Below are 20,363 nucleotides of genomic sequence, written 5' to 3'. Positions count from 1 at the left end.
AATAAGCTGAACAGACTGACACAAGTTGACACGTAGCTTTAAGTTCATTTTAACTATGTCACACATAGGATTCTTTGGCTAAACACTATGGTTGTGGGCTATCGTTTACATAGCTTAATCCACAATTTCACAAGCAACAAAATCGTTTTAAAAAAAGGAAATAAAAACCTTAACTAAACTGCTTTAAGGAGTAGCCTAGTGTTTTCTTCTCTCTTCTCATTTAACATGTGTCTAGCCTTCCAGCTAGGTAAACATTCAAAGTAATAAGAGAAAACATAGTGCTATGAGGTGGAAAGCTGTGGCATGCTTGGGAGACGTCAGGCTATCGAAAGATTTTGCTGACAAATTCTGTTCTATCTTAATGTAGAATCTGCTACGTATGCATTCCATATAATACATTGCCTGGATTGTATTTACGGTCATGTAAATAGTAGATACATGTGAATACACATAGTACATGTAATGGTGTTGGTGATGAGTGGTGTTATGTTATGCTAATATTATTTTATATTTTAAAATGTCCAGAAATGTTTGCAGAGACCCTCACCTCCTAAAGAAAGCTCAGCTGATCCCCCAGGTTCACCTCTTTCTGAACCTTGTACGTTTGTTTATTTATTATAATTATTATTGGTGGTAGTAATAGTATTAGTTTTAGTAGTAGAAGTAGTAGTGGGCTATAAATGCATATTAATACAGCTATAATCAGCTGTTATAGTTCAAGATTCTGTAAATACACTCAAAATATGACCTCACACTTCCGTTCATTGTAAAACTACGACTTTCTATTGCCATCATGTATCTTTATTAAAAGATTAACATCAATTGTACGTATTTGCCTTCAGGTAGAGGAGCAACAGACACAACCGGCCCTGCTTCTACACTACAGCCTGCAGACACCCTATCCTAAACAAGTTCTGATATCCATGAGTCCGTCAGGGGAGAACCTATTGATCCTGCTGACTGGCCAACCCTGTCTGACACGGTGAGGACTGAATTAGTCAGTAGAGGACCATATCATACCAATCCAGATTTCACCTTTCCAAAACGACAGGATGGACCAAGGATGAATCTTATTTTCATTTATTTGGCACATTAAAGCCACGTGGCTAATTCAGTTGTTGTTGGAGTTTGTAAAGTTCCAAAGTTACTAAAAATACTTCATGTATCAAATATAAATGTACAGTATAATACATACAACATTGTGTACCTATAATGTATTGAAAAACATATTAATAAAATGAAAATGAAGTCATTGTTTGATGGGTTTAAAGCGCTTATACCTCTCATTATCTTGCTGCTAGAGTTTGAAAAGCGCCTGTCCACCTCACTGATCATTGAGTCTATGATGAGAATGAATATATATTCTAAAGGCATCTTTGCTGTCAACATGTGTTTGCTGTCCAAGTGTAGATGTTACAAGAGTATCATGTAGTCTCCGCAATACGTTCTCACTCCGAACTCGTAAAATACGGACGTGTGGACAGTGGCTGTCAGCGTCTGAAGTGATGAAAATGGCGTCCTTCAGCTGTACGGGGTTTAGCGAGTAGTATGTAAACCCAAAATTCCACGTAGGGGAGGTTGGTTTGGGTGGTGGATGGGTCAAACACAGGACTTTCACTCAGGAGACCGGGGATCATGTCCCGCTTGTCACGTTTCCTAAAGTCGCTTTCTTCTTTAACCGTCCCGTTATTCCCGCATGTCACGGAAGCGTAAGCCCACCCAAACCTTTTCCTTAACATAACTGCGTCAAAAGTGACGCCAATAGCCCCGACCAAGCATGTTTAGTTAAAGCACGTTATATGACGCTAAAGGAGACTTTTTGCATCAATAACAACGACAAAAGCACCTGACCAAGCGTCCGTATTTTACGAGATGGGAGTGAGAACCTGTTGGTCTCCGGTTGAACATCGGCAACTTTCCCTCTTTGGCGTTTGGTTTAGTGCAGTGCCATTGAAATCATAGAGGACGCTGGCTTTGCCTCGTCCCCATAGCTCCACCCTGTCGTTCACAAAATCGTCTTGTCTTTAAGAAAAGCCAAGATGGCGACAGCCAAATTGCCAAACTCAAGGCTTCAAAACGGTGGTCCACAAACCAATGTGTGACTATACAGTCTATGGCTCCAAAGGGGTAATCTTCTAAACTTTTCAATGTACTGAGCCCATCGTCTTTCCTCTAGCGCCACCCTCAGGATCTTGTCCTGAGACTTTAAACTTTTATTTCTCTCAAATTGTGTAGTCTTTATAAATACAACCACAGTTAAACCTACAAGATTGTTTGCGGTTATTTATAGTGTCTTAAATACAACCAAGGGGGTGGGTGGGTGGATAAGGAGGCTGAACAGACAAATGGGTAAAACTGTAGGAGGAAGAGGAAAGGGAGGAGGCTGGTTTGTGAGAATGTGTCTTTGTTGGGCGTAGCTCCTCAGACAGAAAGAGCGATATGCCATCCAGTTTATTGTGAGAGTGCGCGTCTGTTTGTCTGTCGGTCGAGGGATGTAGGACACCAAAGTGTGCTGTGTATTCACAGAGTGGGGGGTGGCTCAGGAAACGGCAGAAACAGGAGCTTCCCGGGGAAAAAGGCAAGGGGCGATCGCACGCTGTTCTATAGGAGGATATGAGCCACGTGGGCGTGGGCCTGACGGAGACTATTTCCAGCCCAGGGGCCCTTAGGTGGGGCCACCCACAGGAAATATGACATTTTATATTTACATTACATGCACATTGAGGTATTTAGCTTATCAAGAATGACTGAGTACAATAGTGTCAGAAATTGACTAAGATCAGAAGCAACGAATGACAAGGAGTGAATGGTTCACAGCCCGTAACAATTTTCTGTGACTCCAAAATGGTATTTAAAGTAGTCACTTTAAATACGTTTTGGAGTCATATGTAACTTTTAAATGTTTCTGAAACTGATAATAGTAGTAATAGTTTTTATTAATACCTTTGCCTGGGTCCAATTTAGTTGTATCTTTTAAATATACAACTTTACAGGGCCTGTAGAAGCTGAACATCAGCTCTGTCATCGAAACGGCACAGCAGAGAGGCTGTGCTTACTGCACCAGCTGAAGAAATCCCACCTCCAAAGTCAATGATGGTGCACTTTATCTTGTAAGTGTTTTTACTTGGCCCTGAATCCTATTCTGATTCTGATTTAGAAGATGAAAATAGAAGAAAAATAATACAGAGTGAATGTGCATCCAGAGAGAAAAGGTTCGACCCATCATTGTGGTTGGGTTAGGTTGTATTATGTGTTGCTTTATGGTACCCAGAGAAATAAAGACAAAATAAAGACTATGTTCCAAAACAACATTGTTACGGTTCCAATGCGTGTGGCGTCTACACCCTACATACAGTAGCTTTCCATATCTAATAAGTTGAAAGTTTATTCCTAAGATTTATCCCATATTATTTGTTTTCCATTCAGAAGTTCAAAAGTAATATTGATGTTGATGATTTAGTTTCTATGAATTACAACCTGAAACGTTCTCTCATTTATTCTGGGCCTACTGAAAAAGTCTGGAGGGACATGTAGATCTTCACAGTTAATTATATGGATGATAAGGCCTGCACGATTCGGGGAAAATATGAATCACAATTTTTTAGCTTAGAATTGATTCTCTGCCACGATTTTTTTCTCACAAAGTGCAATGTTTATTGCACACATGAACCATGAAAAAACAAAACAAATTGGCAGTACCAAACACACTTTTTTTTTGGCACCTATAGCACATTGATCGTCACCACAAGTCTGTAAACACAGAGGCTTCAATGAATAAAGAAAATAAAGTACATACTGGCCATTTAAGTACAGTAGGCTACCAGAAATAGTGACATATAACACATGGAACTAAATATGGCCCTGATACAGGCTCTATCTGAACTCCTTGAACATGTCTTTACATAATTAAAACATGTCATTGTCAAATGCTTTCAATAAATTAATTGAACTTGAGAAAAAAAAAAAATTAAAGTCATTTAAAAATTGAATTGCGAACGGGTGAATCAAGATCTCGATTTTATAACAATTTATTGTGCAGGCCTAATGGATGATATTAATAATGTAGCTTATATTTGGTTTATTAGATATAGACACTAACACTTGCCTCAATTCTTTCTATAGCAAAATGGTATGTTAACAAATCTCAATTTACAAACAAAGACATTCTTTGTGAAAACCATTCAAATGTGTAATACCTGCCTCATCTGGATAAAGACTCATGTTATGTTATGTGTCATTTTATTGTGGTTGTTATTTAGGTTTTTTTATTTTTATTTTTATAGATGAGCTTTTTCTTGCTTTATTTGTTATATCTTGCTGTTTTCTAGTTTCTGTTTTGTCTAGTTTCATCGCTTGATGGCACTATTGCCTTGTTTGTATTTGCCATTGGATTTCAATAAAGTTTATTTAAGAAAACTACAATCCCACGATGCATTGCGTGTTCCGTTGCCAGGATACAGCAGCACCCAGTTGCCAGCTCCATGGTTGCTATCTGCCAGCTACGCTCGCTAACAGACTGACGCAGATAAAGGCGTTCAGAGTGAACTCAGACAGTTAGAGAGACATTTAAAACAAACAAGGAGAGTCAGTTTTATCTTTGTAGGCGCTTGTATCTGTTAAAGCGTGTGTTTGTTGTCTCGGACGGTTTAAAACATCAGGTGGTGTGATTCGTTGTTAGATGCTAGCTGGGTGGCCAATGCTAGTCGGTCATAAAACCTGTAGCAGCAGTTAAACGGTTCACTCTTAAGTGCATCTAACGGGTAGACACATTTCTGTAACCTTAGTTGGTTTCACCCGGTAATCCGTTAGCGTCCTATGGAGCGGGCTGGCCGGGGGAAAGACACCAGACTGCTGAAGAACCAACCGTACGACGAAAGCCTGGAGGTGAATGACCCTGATGAGGTAGCGAGCGTCTACAGCCCGATTCCCCTCAGCCAGCGTCAGGTAACATCCACCGGCCATCACCGGTAACGTCCACGGCTCTACTGCCTGGCTCCAGGGCATTCAGGCAGGCTCACCGCCCGCCCTGTTGTGTGTGTGTGTGTGTGTGTGTGTGTGTGTGTGTGTGTGTGTGTGTGTGTGTGTGTGTGTGTGTGTGTGTGTGTGTGTGTGTGTGTGTGTGTGTGTAGACGCAGGATATACTTTGCGTGTTTCTGTGTGTGTAGACGCAGGATATACTTTGCGTGTTTCTGTGTGTGTAGACGAGGATATACTGTGTGTGTGTGTGTGTGTGTGTGTCTCCGTGTGCATGTGTAGACTGAGGCTATACTTTGTGTTTGTGTTTAGACGGAGGATATACTTTGTGTGTGTGTGTGTGTGTGTGTGTGTGTGTGTCTCCGTGTGCATGTGTAGACCGAGGATATACTGTGTGTTTCTGTGTGTGTAGACAAGGATATACTTTGTGTTTGTCTGTGTGTGTGTGTGTGTGTGTGTGTGTGTGTGTGTGTGTCTATGTGTAGATGTAGTATATACTTTAATATATCTTAAAAAGATATATTGTGCAGCCCTAGTTCCAACGGAAACCGTAGCAAACCGGTGCACAGTTTTGAGATTGAACGTGCCCCAGATGAAGATGATTCTTGTCTTTTCAGCCAGAGTCCAGGAGAAGCAGGAAGGGGCGTGGCCTGATGTCGGCCAACAGTGACGAGTTTTCTGAGGACCGCAAGCCTCAGAGGCCCAAGGAGTCCGCCGGCGGCCTGCCTGGCGTCAGTCCGAACGGAGAGGACGAGGAGGAGGAGGAGGAGGAAGAAGAGGAGGAGGAGGAGGAGGACTCCGATGAAGATGACTCAGACGATGACGACGAGCTGGGCGAGGCCCCCGAGGGCGCGTACAACCCCGCCGACTACGCCAACCTGCCTGTCAGCACCGAGATCAAAGAGCTGTTCCAGTACATCACACGGTAAACACTTTGCAATAGAAACGCACAGCTGAAGGAAAACAAGTTTTTTTTCAACAAATCTGTGGGATTTTGTTACTTTGTGGGATTTTCCGTCTCTTTGTAATCGTGTTGTGTCTCTTTTTGGTCATCTGTGTGAAAAAAGACACTTGCCACCGGGCCAAACAACTTTTCTGGGGGAAACCATACACACCCAAATAAAAGACTGCTGTCTGTTGTCTCCCCTCAGCTACAGCCCTCAGCCCATCGAGCTGGAGCACAGCCTGAAGCCCTTCATCCCAGAATTCATCCCAGCTGTCGGTGACATCGATGCCTTCCTGAAGGTACCGACACAAACTGTGCAGCTCGTTCATTCGAGCTGCAGAAGCAGCCCGTTTGAGTCTCGTTGTTGCAAGCGCAGTTTTCATTTGATGTTTTCTGATCATTTCTGTGACGCCTGCGTGTTTTCATGTCCCGGCTGTTGTTCGTCTCAGTGGGTTGTTCATAAATCATCCGATAATGTCACTGAGAGACACAACGTCGCTGAAGATTCTTCTTTATTAACTGCAGCAGGATGAACCGATCAATCAGCTTCCGAGCAAGATATATTATTGTCTGCTGGAGGAAACTGTTGGACCAATTAAGAGCTGAAGTGTGTGTGTGTGTGTGTGTGTGTGTGTGAGATTGGGCAACTCGTAATAAAACTAAAAAATACAAATTTGAATCCTACAAAAGTTAAAGCGTAACTCTCGCCAAAATGCAACCTAGGGTCTTTTTGTGAATGTACATGAGTCAAACTTTCGTTTAAAAGCATAATTAGGACGGAAGCGCCACTTTTAAGATTTACCGTATTTTCGTTTTCGGTCAAATGGCCTTTTGCAAACGTAACAGGGAGGAGAGTAAAGATGGAAAGCTCCTAAAGCTTAGTTCCATATAAAGGCACGGATAATTTTGTTGTTTTGTCGTCAGTGAAACACAATATTGACCTCGTAGTTGAAAAAGGAGCCTCATATAGGAATGACATTTCCTCCTATGGAGTCCGTTCATTCGCATTCAGAGATCGCCTATTTTGGACTGGGAAAATGGCGGATAGCGTAAACAACAACTGCTAACGTGAGTTGCTCAAAACCTTTCTTTTTAGTAAACTGTGTGCACAACCAATGTTGTCAATGCTTTCGTTAAGGTGTAGAGCCCCTGGTGATACTTGGAGCAAAGTCTCATGTTGTGTCGAGTCTTCTTAGTGTTTTAAAAACAGCTATTTTGATGCGATCATAGTAGTGTCCCTAGCACTCCCATTCAAAAGGCCATTTGACCCAAAACGGAAATACGGTAACTCTTAAAAGTGGCGTTTCCGTTCCTAATTATGCTTTTAAACGAAGGTTTGACTCGGGAACATTCACAAAAAGACCCTAGGTTGCATTATTACATTATCTTTTTAGTTTTTATTCGTCACAGTTCTAGTTTTCAAATGTTACTTTCTTTTTTTTTAGTTTGTCTCTTTTTCATTGTGAAAAAAAAACCCCATTGTATTACACCTGACCAAGTTCTACTGGTAGTAGTCCTGAAAATGCCCACTATAGTGTAGTGGCTTCGAATGACGACCAAAAACAAGTGTCTTGCTGCAGTTTTACGCACAAGAAAGTGAACAAACTTAAGCATGACGGACGTGTTTTGCATCTAGCGTCTCACGTTCATCTCATCACAAGCTAGCGAAAGTACGCAACAGACAACTTCTGTGTAGGCTACTTCAAAATAAAAGCTCTTCCTGTGACGGTTAGAAGTAAAACTGAATCACTGTTAAACGAATAATGTTGTGTACCTTTTCACATATCAGCTGTAAATCAAGAACGGTAAATAATGTAAATAGTGAGTTTTAACCACACTTTAGTTTTAAACTAATCAACACCAATTGCTTATTCAAGTGCTTTAAACAAACAATTTCACAACACCCCCTTCATCTTTGGGACCCCGTGACCTGACTGTGTCCCGTGTGGCGTTCAGGTGCCGAGGCCGGACGGTAAAGCGGACGACCTGGGTATGCTGTGTCTGGACGAGCCCAGCGTGAAACAGTCGGACCCCACGGTGCTGTCGCTGTGGCTGTCAGAGGAGACCAAGCAGCACGGAGCCAGCGAGGTACTGATGATCATCATCAACCTGTAACACACACACACACACACACACACACACACACACACAAGGCATCTCTTTGTAGTCGGTTTGTGTCCCTTTGTGGTAGTTTTGTGTCTCTTTTTCACATCATTTTGGACTGTTGTTATCACCGTATCTGTGTCTAAAACGTTGGAAAAGCTAGAGCAGATAATCAATAAATAACATTAAAAAGCTTAATGTTAAAAAGACCAAACTTCCTAAAGAAGTCCGACCACAATCATTAGGTCTAAGAAAAGTCCTTTAGTTGCATTTGTGAAGTTTTGTACATTTATTTGCAAATCAAATCTACACAACAAAATAAATGACATCCACCGCAAGGCAATCAGTAGTTTCTGCAGTGTATTCCCCTCTCAAAGGCATAAGCTCCTGTTGAAATAATTCTTATCAAAACACAACAGAGGGCTCAGCCCAGTTAACTACAAAGTGGACCTATTATATAGCATTTTTAGGTTCATACTTATATTACATACACATTTACATGCTTCATCATGTAATGTTCAAAAACACTTTATCTTTCTCATATTGCCCATGGCTGCTGCTCCTGTATTCACCCTCTGTATGAGACGCTCTGTTGGAGCGCCTGTCTCTTTAAGCCCCTCTTTTTGGTATTATTTATTATCTCTCTCTGCTCTCTCACTTCCAGTTGAAGAAGGTGACGAGTGTAGCCAGTCCCCAGTCCAACCCTCGGGCGGTGGACAGCTGGGTGGAGAGCATCAGCGCCCTGCACCGCTCCAAACCCCCGGCCAGCGTGCAGTACAGCCGCGCGATGCCGGACATCGACAGCCTGATGCAGGAGTGGCCGGCCGAGCTGGAGGAGCTGCTGGGCCGCCTGCAGCTGCCGCCAGCCCGCCTCAACTGCAGCCTGGCCGAGTACACCGACGCCGTCTGCAGCCTGCTGGACATCCCCGTTTACGGCAGCCGGATCCAGTCTCTGCACCTGCTGTTCAGCCTCTACCTGGAGTTCAGAGACTCGCAGCACTTCACACGCAGAGCTTAGGAAGAGGCTGGAGGAGCTTCATCAGAGGGACCCACCTGAGAAGATGCAGGGAGAACTGAAAGCTGACATCCTGATTTAAAGTCTGTATTCCAGCTGCTTTGCTTATATTCCTCAAAGTGTCACAGACAGGGTTCAAAATTAACTTTTTCATCCACCAAATGGATAGTGAATGTTCAAATTTTACCAACCGCTCAATAGATTCCTTGTTTTTATTGGCCGGTGAGTGAAGCAGGTCTTCCAGCCCATTGCATATTTTAGCAGCATTTGGCTGGTAAATGGTGCTAATTTTGAGCCCTGGTCCCAGCGGTTCAGAAATTCTGGGCTCATAAGTGAGACAGCATTCTCAGTTTGTGTTCTGTTTTCCTTTTATACTGTCAAACTTTCAAATAAATGTATCTATATCTATCTATATATATATATATATATAATAACCATATACAACGGCTATGACGTCTAATTCCTTTGCACAATAGCTATCACTCACGTTAGACCAATGAACTGATAGCTAGTGCAACGGAGGGAAGCCGTTCATCTACACACAGAGCTGGTTTTAAGTCGTCAAAGTATCCATGTAAAGGGGCTGTACTCGATATTCAGAAAAAAAGTGTCCTGGGGTTGCCTCCACACGGCTCCAACAGACCGTTCCCCAACTCCTAAAAATACCAACGCTTTGTCACAACCTTCTGCGTCTGATATTCGTGCACACGCGCCCGGACCGGCTAGCCAAAACAAAGAACAGAGAAGCTTGGATTACACACCCAGCGGGAGTGTGACTTCATTCTCTGCTCAGGACACCATTATACTCCACTGTATCTTTAAATACATAGCAAATATACGAGCACATTTCACCTAGCAATCTCAAAAATGTGTGAGAAGTAATCTGGGGAAGGTTTTTTGCCCCATCAATGCCTGGATGCTGGCCTACGGTATACTTTTAATTCTTTGGCCACATTTTCATGATTACATATTACTTACTAAAGGAAGAGTATGAAGGCGTTTTCACATTGGGTATTAGTACTTTTGCTGCGCTCCATTTACCTTACCTTAAGTCAGAGGTCAGAACCGGGAAATGACATCACACCAAGTTGACTGCGTTCCTGTTGCAAGTCAGAAAAAAACGGGCTAGGGGGACTCCAGCCAGGTTAGCAACGCAGTTGATAACAACCCATTATGCGGTAATTTGCACACGCAAACTCCATATCCCTAGATAGCAGATGGACAGTACTGTGTGTACATCTGATTATAATGAGACACAAATAAGACAAAAGTGCTAATAAACAGTATATTCAGACAGCTTTCACTACTGTTGAAGCTCGGAGCAGCCATGTTGGGATTGTGATGTCGGAGCTGGAGAGGTAAATCCGACTAAAGCTTCTTCCAACAGACTGTTATACAAAGTTATAGCTACATGTATAAAGCCTTGGCATTTAGGTCACAGTCCAGCACACAGGAAACATTGGATGTGCTATTGTAGTCCCGAGTTACAGTGGAGCTACATATGTAGCTCAGCGTAAATTCTTTCAGGGAGACTTCAGTAACTTTATCACTTCTCTCCTAAACTGATCAGCTGTTTTCGAGGCAGTCACTTTTCAGTCCCGTATTTCACAAGCCAATCACAGCATGACATCCATGTTTTAAATCTGTTCTCTCCTCTGCGGCTGTCAGTTGTCACTTCAGGCAAGAGTGCGACCCTCCTCCTCCCCTTCCACCTCCAGGCATCTTCACCCACGGCACTCTCGGTCTTCTTCCGGCTGACCGCTCCCATCGCTCCTTCGTCTTCGCGCCATCGTCTTCTAGACTCCATCGGGGGATATGTCTGGGTTTTTCTAACCCTTTAAATTATATACATTTTATACGATGGAGTCTACTCTCCAAAGACTATGTACAATTCATATTTTGCATATGTAACTTACAAATAAATCTTGCATATCTGCAACGAAGTCTCTCCTGATTCAAATGCTATATTGATGGCTCTGGAATGGGCGGGAGAATATAGACCAAAGAAAGCCCTAGTTTGTAGTGACTCTCTATCTGGCCTGTACAGTCTAAGATCAGGAACATCTAGTATAGTCTATGAAATCATGACAGCACATGCAGGAGTAAGAAGACAAGGTGTTATTATTGTATATGTATATGGGTTCCTGCTCACATAGGCATTTTGGGTAATGAGAGGGTGGACAAGCTAGCCAAGCAAGCGAAGAGGAGGGGAAACATAGACACAGTTATTAAATGATCAAAAACAAGGAAAGAGCATTGTGTGGAAGGAAATAAAGAAACATGTGACAACAGCCCTGGGAACAACAACAAAAGGGAAGAGATTTACATAACATCCAAAATAGTGTTGGTAATGTAAGGAGAGGAAGAAATAAGAAAGAGGAGACAGTCATCACCAGACTGACAATTGGGCATACTTATTTGAATAGTACGCTTTTCATCATGGGGAAACATCCAACAGGGTTGTGTAATAGATGCTAACTTGTTTCAACTAAATGTAGGACATATATGTTACAGAAGGATCATGATGGAGGGAATGAGAAGAGCAGAGAAACATACTGGAATGTGGAGGAGGTGAACAAGGCAGGAGGTAACTGTAGGTGAAATGTGACACCAGTAGTTGGCGGTAGTGCAACGCAATGGATGCAAAACGCCGTTAAAATACACAAGAAAAAGAAGGCTTCACGAAAGTTAAGTTAAGTTAGAGCGCCCAGGAGACCTGCTGGACTTCAGAGACCGACCGGGACCTATCCTGGTTGAGTTCGTCAGGGTTTACCCAGGCTAACCGGGACCACTACAAGAAAGGAAATGATGGAGGACAACGAGAACCCGGAGCAGCAGAGCAACAGCGTTCCCGAAAGACAAGCAACAGGCTCGTCCTCTGGTACCAACAATGTTCAGGTTAATGTTCGAGACTGACACCAGGAAGAATATCGAAGGTTCCGGGGTATCTGTTAGATATCAAATGTGGAAAAGGGAACTCTTTAAAAAAAAAAAAAAAAATGCTCCAGGTTGACGCGTTTTTATGTCCATGTTTCCTGCTTTCATCTTGACTCAAACAAGCTGAACACTTCCTTCGCTTTGTTGTCGAGAGCGAGCGCGCGGAACAAACGGAGACGTAGAGGTTATTTCCCTCCAAAACTTACAAACAAAACATGTTTTTACAAATGTATCCGAAAACATATGATTATAGCCGAACTATCAAGATTCTCAATAACGGGAGTCCCAACTTTACACCGTAAACCCTGTAAAAAAAACAAAAACAAAAAAACATTAAAATTGGTTGAGAAATGTAAACATAGTGCTTTTTATCTAGAAAAAACGTAGTTTACAGGTCCAATATGGCGGCCACGTGCTCCTCTTCTCTCCACCAACAGTACTAGCAGTTGCCAAATGTAAATTAATCTTAAACTGACTGGATTTAGTTCTCCACAGGGTTTCCGTGGGGTTTTAAAGTCTTAAATTCGCTGAAGTATTGTGTTCTAGATCTTAAATAATGTTTTCGTGTGTCCATGCAACTCTACCTATAATGCTCTTTTCTTTTTTTTTATTCTGTGGTGTTGTAGTTTTGCTTTCGCCAGTCCAAATGACTACATGAGACCAACATGCTGACCCTAACGCTTTTTGGAGTAGCCAGACCTTCCTTCAGCGCGCTTTGGAGGAGGGTCTGGCAAAGCGAGACTATGCTCAGAGTAACCTCAGTCAGCGGCTCTTCTGGTAGCAGCACAGCGTCTTTTCTCTCTTATTGTTGCTATGGTTATGGGATTTGGCACCGCTAGGTAATGTTGTTGTAAGCCAGTCCAAATGTATCCCTATGTGAACTTGACAGAAAATGTAATATGCGTAAGAGTTGCAAAGATGAATCTATTAATCTATAAGTTGTCATTATCAAATTAATCGGCAACTATTTTGATAATCGATTAATCGTCAGCCGTCGAGTCATTTTCATGAAGAAGAAAAAGGACGTTTCCTGTTTACAGTAACGTTAACGTGCCTCGCACGCCGCGATACGGACAGACAAGTCTGATCTTCAGTTACATGATTGTCCACCGCAGGTTGACGTTGGGTCGCTTTTCTCCAAAAGTTGAATCTGACTTAACGTTTTGCTGCAGGCATTCAAAATAAGCGGAAAGACCTGCATTTTTGCCGGACTGACGCTCACCCAGCCAGTGCCTTACTACAGCGTTAGCGTTATGAACGGTCGTACTACCTTTACCTTTATCAAATTGCCTGAAAACGACACCAGGCATAACCGTACAGACCGCTACACACATCACACTGCTAGCTTGTAACTCAACATTTCTCCGTTCTTGGCTGAGATGACATAGGGCTGCATGAATTAGCCAGCAGCTAGCGGCTTAATATCTGCTGATGTATTCCAGACATAAATAGGGATGAAATGATGCACCATGAATCGGTAAAAAAAAACTGATATAAAAGTGTAGTAAAGATTACAACCGGTTGAGATAAAAAATTAATCACAATGTAATTTCATGTGAAGATTCACACCCCTATTGACTATTGTTGCTTTCACAAAATATAAGATGAATAATCATCAATAATGTGGATACAATGACTAAGTGGGTAAAGGCAAATAATTAAACAGCTAGTAAGTCTGGTAAGTTGAGAAAGTGACATCTCTTTACTGTAATGCAGCCTTTAAAACCAGGAAAAGACATTTGTGTCATATCAGGATATCATATCAAACATTTAAGACAATATCTAGTCTCGTATATCTATGTTGATATCATATCGATGTCTTCTTAATCATAAATCATAATAATAATAAAAATCTCAGATGCACTTTTGATGAGAGGACACATCTGTTGTTTTGCACAGTTTATGAGGGCTGAACGATTCATCGTTTTCAAATCGAGATATGAAAGAATGCCATTACCCGCGCTTAATCAAATGTTTGTAACACTTGGTTTCACATCTTTTATTCCTCTTTTTATTATATTTACAGTTTTTTCATAAGAAATGCGGGAATCATGTTACATATTACAGATTGACTTTATTTAAAATGATGGTAGAAGGTGCAATATGTAGATGCTGCTATTGGACTGAGTCATATCAGACATTTCACTTTACAGGAAAGTAGTGATATTTTTTATTGGAATAGTTTTTTATTATTATAACTTTAGCTTTTGTGATAAATATTCTGTGTTTGACTCTTCAATGTCTCACGCTTATTAAAAGAAAAACACGTATTGCTGGCTGCTCATATCCATGTTCCATAAGAATACAGAGCAGCTTGGACGGTGTCTCATGTTCTAATGCTCCATGACATGTTTTATCTGTTACACAGGGAATATTGGACTTTAGCTAAACTTAAAATAATAATTGCAAATCGAATCATAATCGCAATATCTGGCAGAAAAATCGCCATTAGATTCCCCCCCCCCCAAATCGTTCAGCCCTAGTTTGTATAAATAAAGGAGTATTTTACATACTAATTTGTAATAAAGTAGGACAAATGCTTTATAAGTGATGAATTAACTAGTTTGTAGTTATTATAAAGTGTTTACCTAAAATTGTATCGTGAACTTCAAATTAGGGCTGCTCGATTATGGGGGGAAAAAATAAAATCACGATTATTTCGGTCAATATTGAAATCACGATAATTGAACACGATTACTCGTTGACTTCTGGAAAGATGTGGCAATTATTGAACTTAAAAAAAACGGGTGGAAAAAGTTAAATAAATCGACAGTAAAAAAAGAAACGCATACAACTGTGAAATTTGCCTTAATACTTTTCCTATTGAAACTTTATTTTTTCATTCGGAACACAAGAGAAAATAAGAGTTTACTTGCGAAACGTAATGAGCCAAATAATAGTTTTTCTCGATCGTTCCGTTTCTTGTGATCGTTGGGAGCTGAAATCGTAATCACGAAACCTACTTAAAATCGTGAACCGTATTGAATTGTGAGTTGAGCGTATCCTGACATCCGCAGCTCTAAATGTTTTGTATGGCTCGCTCCACCGTGACATCCCACTAACTCTCTCTCTCTCTGTTTCCCTCTGTCGCTATAGAAACGTGGAGGACAAGAGGCACATTCCAAGTCTCATCAGGGACTTGAGACTGGAGCGAAACCATACAGCTGTGACCACTGTGACCAAGTGTTCAAAAAGACGAGTCACCTGAAAAACCATCAGAGCGTTCACACTGGAGACAAGCCGTACAGATGCGACCAGTGTGGCAAAGGTTTTGCGAGGGCAGGCTCCTTAAAAGTCCATTATGGCATACACACTGGAGCCAAACCATATACCTGTGACCAATGCGGGGCAGCCTTCCTACACAAGTGTCACTTCAAAACTCACCAGTACATTCACACCGGAGAGAGAAATTACAACTGTGACCAATGTGAGAAAGTTTTCACCACTAGAGGTGACCTAAAAAACCATCAGCGCATTCACGCGGGGCACAAACCGCACAAGTGTGAGCACTGTGGGGCAGCTTTCACCAGGCGAGGTCCACTGATTCGCCACCTACGCATTCACTCCGGAGAGAAACCGCACTGGTGTGACATCTGCGGGAAACTCTTTGCCCGGGGATTTGCCTTGTCCGTCCACCGACGGACTCACACTGGAGAGAAGCCGTACGTGTGCGACTTCTGCGACAAGGCTTTCAGTACGTCAGGGAACTTGGCATCCCACCAACGTGTTCACACTGGCGCTAAGCCGTACAGCTGCGACCGATGTGAGAAAACGTTCACCAATCACGGTAACCTAGGAGTCCACCGACGCGTTCACACGGGAGAGAAGCCGTACTGGTGCGAAGAATGCGGGAAGACCTTTGGTTCAGGGAGTACCCTCAAAAACCACCAACGCATTCACACAAAAAAAGAAGAGCCCAAAACGTCAGTCGGCGACATTAAACATTTTTGCTAAGGCCATATAGTCAAAATTGAATGATTTATAAATGATGTCATAACAAATGTATAACAGTAACTTATTTCACCGGCAAATTGCTGGCAAACGACAAAAACACAGTTTAACTTTAGCTGTCAGCGTTTTAACCGTGTTTAATCCAGCTACTAGCTAACGGTAGGTTGTTAACTAGTGGTGGGCGGATGGATTGACATATCGATAATATCGATACCAACGTTGGTATTGATCAGTACCAGTGTAATGAGATGGCTACTTTAGTTTTAGTTTCTCTCCAGTATGCACCGCTGCAGTTTCATCAAAGAGGCGACCTGTGTCTGTGCCGCTGCTTTCAAGTGCCGCTCCTGTCAGCGTAGAACAGGCAGCCTCATGTGATTTTGATGTTGTACCGTCACGTGACTCGGCGGCGCCAAGCAAGCAAGCAGCCAGGCCCAGCTGCGCCAAGCATCATACACACACAAGCAGGACACAGACGTATTGGTATTGTATTGGTATCGGCGATACTGGCCCTGTATTTACTTGGTATCGGATCGGTACCAAATTTTGCAGTATCGCACACTACTAATGTTAACTAGCGTCACGTGCAGGGACACTTCTGTTGCCCCTAACGTCTGTTTCGGAGCATCCGAGAGAAGCAAAGGCACCGAAATCCATGTTGCTATTCGGTCCGGTAGATACCAACCCTAGTCCCGTTCTACGGATTCACTGTGTAGTATACTATATACACGGTGTAGTGTGACTGTATTTCACCTTATTCCAACATGAGGGACGTACAACAGTCTGCTGCTAAAGCTATGAGCTAACAGACACAAACTAGCACTATGGTCACTGCTGTTGTCTGAAAAACAGACGGTACAAAGGTTGCATTTACTTAAAACTGGTAAACCTCATGTTGCTTTCAAAGTTACTGTAAAATACCCTTTTCTTTTTGTCAGCAATTTACTGGCGAAATAAGTCATTATTTTTATATAAGTTATTATTACATTTTAACAATCATTTAAATGTGCTCCTTTTTAGTTTCTGATCTGAAAATGTATCGATACGTGACTTAAAACCGTGTTCCAAACCGCGAGTTTTGTGATCCGTTGCACCCCTCTTTGAGAGGGATGGGAAATGATATTGCAGGCCATTCTCTCATTGTTTATTATTAAAATGTGTGGTATAGTTACATATGAAATGAATTGCTCCAAATATAGGCAGTTTAAAACATGGCAACTGTATCGTAAATTTTGGCAACCAAAAGCTGATGAACCACTTTTAAAAAGTGAGCGTTGAGCCCTTTTAGTCCACCTGGATTGTTACTTTCTAAGAAATAAATGAAAGTTCTAGTACTATGTTGTACTATTTTTTTAATTTTGCAAAAGAATTTATTTTATGATCTTTTGTTTTTATTCCTCTCAAACTGTCCGTTTATTTCAGTAATGAAGATTTCCAAACTCACTAACTTGTTCACCGTCCATTGATTGGAGTATTTCCTCGATGAATCCCTTTTTTCTGAGGAAATTGAATAGCTAAAGAAGGTTGTGGGACGTGTAATTTTCATTAAATAATCTTTTTGTTACATTTTCTATTCACTGTTTTTATTTTCTATTACTGAATATGGTTTAAAATCTGTTGAGATTTGGACTCATTTGTTATCTAACACTAGTATGAAATATTATATGCGTTTATTGTAATGATTTTAAGTTAAAACTTGAAAAAACCAGTTAATCACAGAATATGGTGGGATGATATTTCTTTATTGATGATTAGATGCTGTGTGTATTTGTGTGACTCGGTTGTATTGGTATGAACTAATGTGTTTTACACATGCTAGGTCAAGGTTCTAAATCATTATTTATGTCTGTCTCATTCACATCATGTTTATATTATGAAGACTTTTAATCAGAATTCTACCTAACTGTATGTGGAGTGTTGACCGGCTTTGAATTGTATATGAATGTCATTTTTGTATGTCAATGCAATTCATGTTGATTATGTAATGCGTTGGCACCATTTCCTAACAGAATAATGCAGAATAAATTTGATTATGAAATCAGTATCTTTTGTTTTAGTTACTTTTACCACGTTTACACCTGGTATTAAGATGTGGACAGCTCTAGGTACAGATAAATACACTCTCAGGACACACTGCGTTCCGATCTCAAAAACCACATTTGCAGGAGATTAATATTCTAAGGGTCTGACAACATTATGGAAAGGATTTCTAAGGAGCTCGACCTTTCTGTTAAAGAGTAAAATCCTTTTATTAAACGTAAAAACATCTGCCAAATTGCGTTCACTAAAGTCACCAGACTCCATGTGAAATATCAGTAATTTTAGCATCGTAACATACTTTGCACATATAACAAACCAGGTAGACATAGCAAAGGCATCCACGTTTACATATTACGTTGTAAGAGCAGCATAGCAACTCTTCGGAACCTTTGAGGAACAGCTCAGTGTAGTGTGTGTGTGTGTGTGTGCGCGCGTGGTCGAGAGAGAGAGACAGTGGATATCAGAGCAGACATGTTTTGGTGTAGCAGAGAAGAAATTAGCAGGACTAGACTGAGCTAAAATGAAGACAGTATGAGAATAATGTGGGGTTTTTTTAACAATAAAGCATGAAAGCATGTTCTAGTAGAAACCCAAAATACAACTATGAACCTGAAAATGAGGATATGTCTCTGTTAAGGCTTAGGTGAAAAAAAACACTTTTTAGATGTGGTCGGACTCCCCGTCATATGAACTAGATTATTTGAAGCATCCCCAGCCTTAAAGGGGCCCTTTTGCTCTTTAATATCATACTTTTATTAAAAGAGACTGATTTACAGTTGCTGCTTCCACACGTTTTCAAAACTATGTCTCCTTTTTTCAAAACTCTACACACAATTCCCAAAACTGCACACACAAAATGCAAAATGCCTGACATCTCCTTCAAAATGAAACACTGCATTCAAAATATCATAAACAGATCTCAAAATGACTTTTTTCATAATAGTAAATCTTTGGATATACCATGTACACACTGTTGTTCTAAATCTAAAGCTCTTTTGTCTTTCATAGGCCTATATCTACATTTACAATGTTCTAGAGAGAAAGTCATCTGCTGAAAGTGGTTGAAAAGTGTACTGTAAACAACAATGTAATGTTACAGTAAAACAGGAAATATTTATTGGACAAAACATCACGTTTGTAAGAGTAGCACAGCGTTGTATACAGTAGTATGAAACAAGAAAACAAAACTACAAATATGTAAACCAAAGGTATCATTTGTAGAATAAAGAATATGTGTGTGTGTGTGTGTGTGTGTGTGTGTGTGTGTGTGTGTGTTTGTGCGTGCTTGTGTGTCGTGGTGGGGGTGGGTGGGGGGGGGGGAATTGTATGCACAAACAAAGTCTGATTGATTTGTAATGCTGAAATAGTCATTAGATAGTTGCATGCAGTATGGACGCCATTGTAAAGCTACTCAAGATGGGCTTTTCTCATTGGTCAATCCGTGTGGCCCTGATCTCATCAGAGATGGCTCTCCTTCCTCTTCTTCCCTCCTCCTCCTCCTCGTTGTCGTCCCCTGCCTGTCCCACCTCCTCCCCTTGCTCTCTGTCTATTGTTGGCATCCATTGTTCAAAACAGGCAATCTGACCTTTGACCTCTGTATAGGTCTATACTAAAGCAGTGATTGGTTAGTGTTCAGTTATGACATAATGTGTTTGCACATGTGAGGAGTGTGTGTGTGTGCCCTGTCCTACACGTAAATAAGTGTAGCATTTTGATTGGTTGTGTTTAGAAAAGGAAAAGCAAGTCACTTCCTGTTAGATTGTTGTGTCTTAGGTAGAGAATTGTGTGTAGTGTTTCGAAAAAAGTGTTTTATGCAATTAAAAACTGAGAAATAGCTTCTGGTTTTGGAGATTTGTTGTGTAATTTTGCACTGTGAGTGAGAGGTTTCAAAAATCGTGTGACATGAAAAGATTTTGTGTGTAAGCAGTTGGAAAAAACTGTAATATAAATGGTCCAAATCTATGCAGCAGAGAGGGAGATATCCTGACTTAGTCCTTAGTGTGGGTCAAGTTTTACCAACACTCTTACATTACCCATAATGCAACTCTATAATGGGGATGTCATGTGATAATTAAGAAATGTCATGGCGGCATCTGTAGTGATCAATGAAATTCCTACAGAGGCCCAGTGCCAGCCCAGGCCTGTTTGTGACGTGGACACTAACGATGCCTCTATTACTCATATTCTTTGTTATGCAGATGCACATTATGCAAAGGGTTGTCAAATCGTGAGAGTGAAAGAACTGCCTTGGGTGAATTAAGGAACGATAAAGATGGTTCCATATACGACCGGGTCTGAGGCAACAAGTACATGGCCATCTTTGATTCCCTGCCTGTAGTGTGGGGTCGTTGGGGGATGTTAGACCAAACCACTGTGAGGCATATGGAGGGGAGGAGAGAA

At 41.3% G+C, this 20,363-nt stretch overlaps 2 protein-coding genes across 3 annotated transcripts; both read left to right on the top strand.

Moving 5' to 3' along the window:
• The first annotated feature begins 4,446 nt into the window (after window positions 1-4,446).
• On the top strand, window positions 4,447-11,516 carry ift46 (intraflagellar transport 46 homolog (Chlamydomonas)). Of its 2 annotated transcripts, XR_013503888.1 has the most exons (6): window positions 4,447-4,944; window positions 5,592-5,899; window positions 6,126-6,219; window positions 7,877-8,008; window positions 8,688-9,121; window positions 10,707-11,516. XR_013503888.1 is itself a non-coding variant. In XM_078281619.1 (5 exons), exons 1-5 carry the CDS (start codon window positions 4,816-4,818, stop codon window positions 9,039-9,041), a joined length of 1,017 nt encoding a protein of 338 aa, XP_078137745.1. In that variant the 5' UTR covers window positions 4,447-4,815; the 3' UTR covers window positions 9,042-11,516. The 2 variants fall into 2 exon arrangements, 1 of the variants encoding a protein (XP_078137745.1); XM_078281619.1 differs by having other exon boundaries at window positions 8,688-11,516.
• A 67-nt stretch (window positions 11,517-11,583) lies between these two features.
• LOC144537759 (uncharacterized) lies at window positions 11,584-17,965 on the top strand. The gene is made up of 2 exons (XM_078281620.1): window positions 11,584-11,936; window positions 15,072-17,965. The coding sequence occupies exons 1-2, from the start codon at window positions 11,844-11,846 to the stop codon at window positions 15,927-15,929; spliced, it is 951 nt and encodes a 316-aa protein (XP_078137746.1). The 5' UTR covers window positions 11,584-11,843; the 3' UTR covers window positions 15,930-17,965.
• The last annotated feature ends 2,398 nt before the right edge of the window (window positions 17,966-20,363 follow it).

Source organism: Sander vitreus, chromosome 23 (assembly GCF_031162955.1).
Source record: "Sander vitreus isolate 19-12246 chromosome 23, sanVit1, whole genome shotgun sequence".
Taxonomy (NCBI): domain Eukaryota; kingdom Metazoa; phylum Chordata; class Actinopteri; order Perciformes; family Percidae; genus Sander; species Sander vitreus.
Note: the sequence above shows the minus strand (reverse complement) of the source record. Positions and strands in the feature narration are given on the sequence as shown.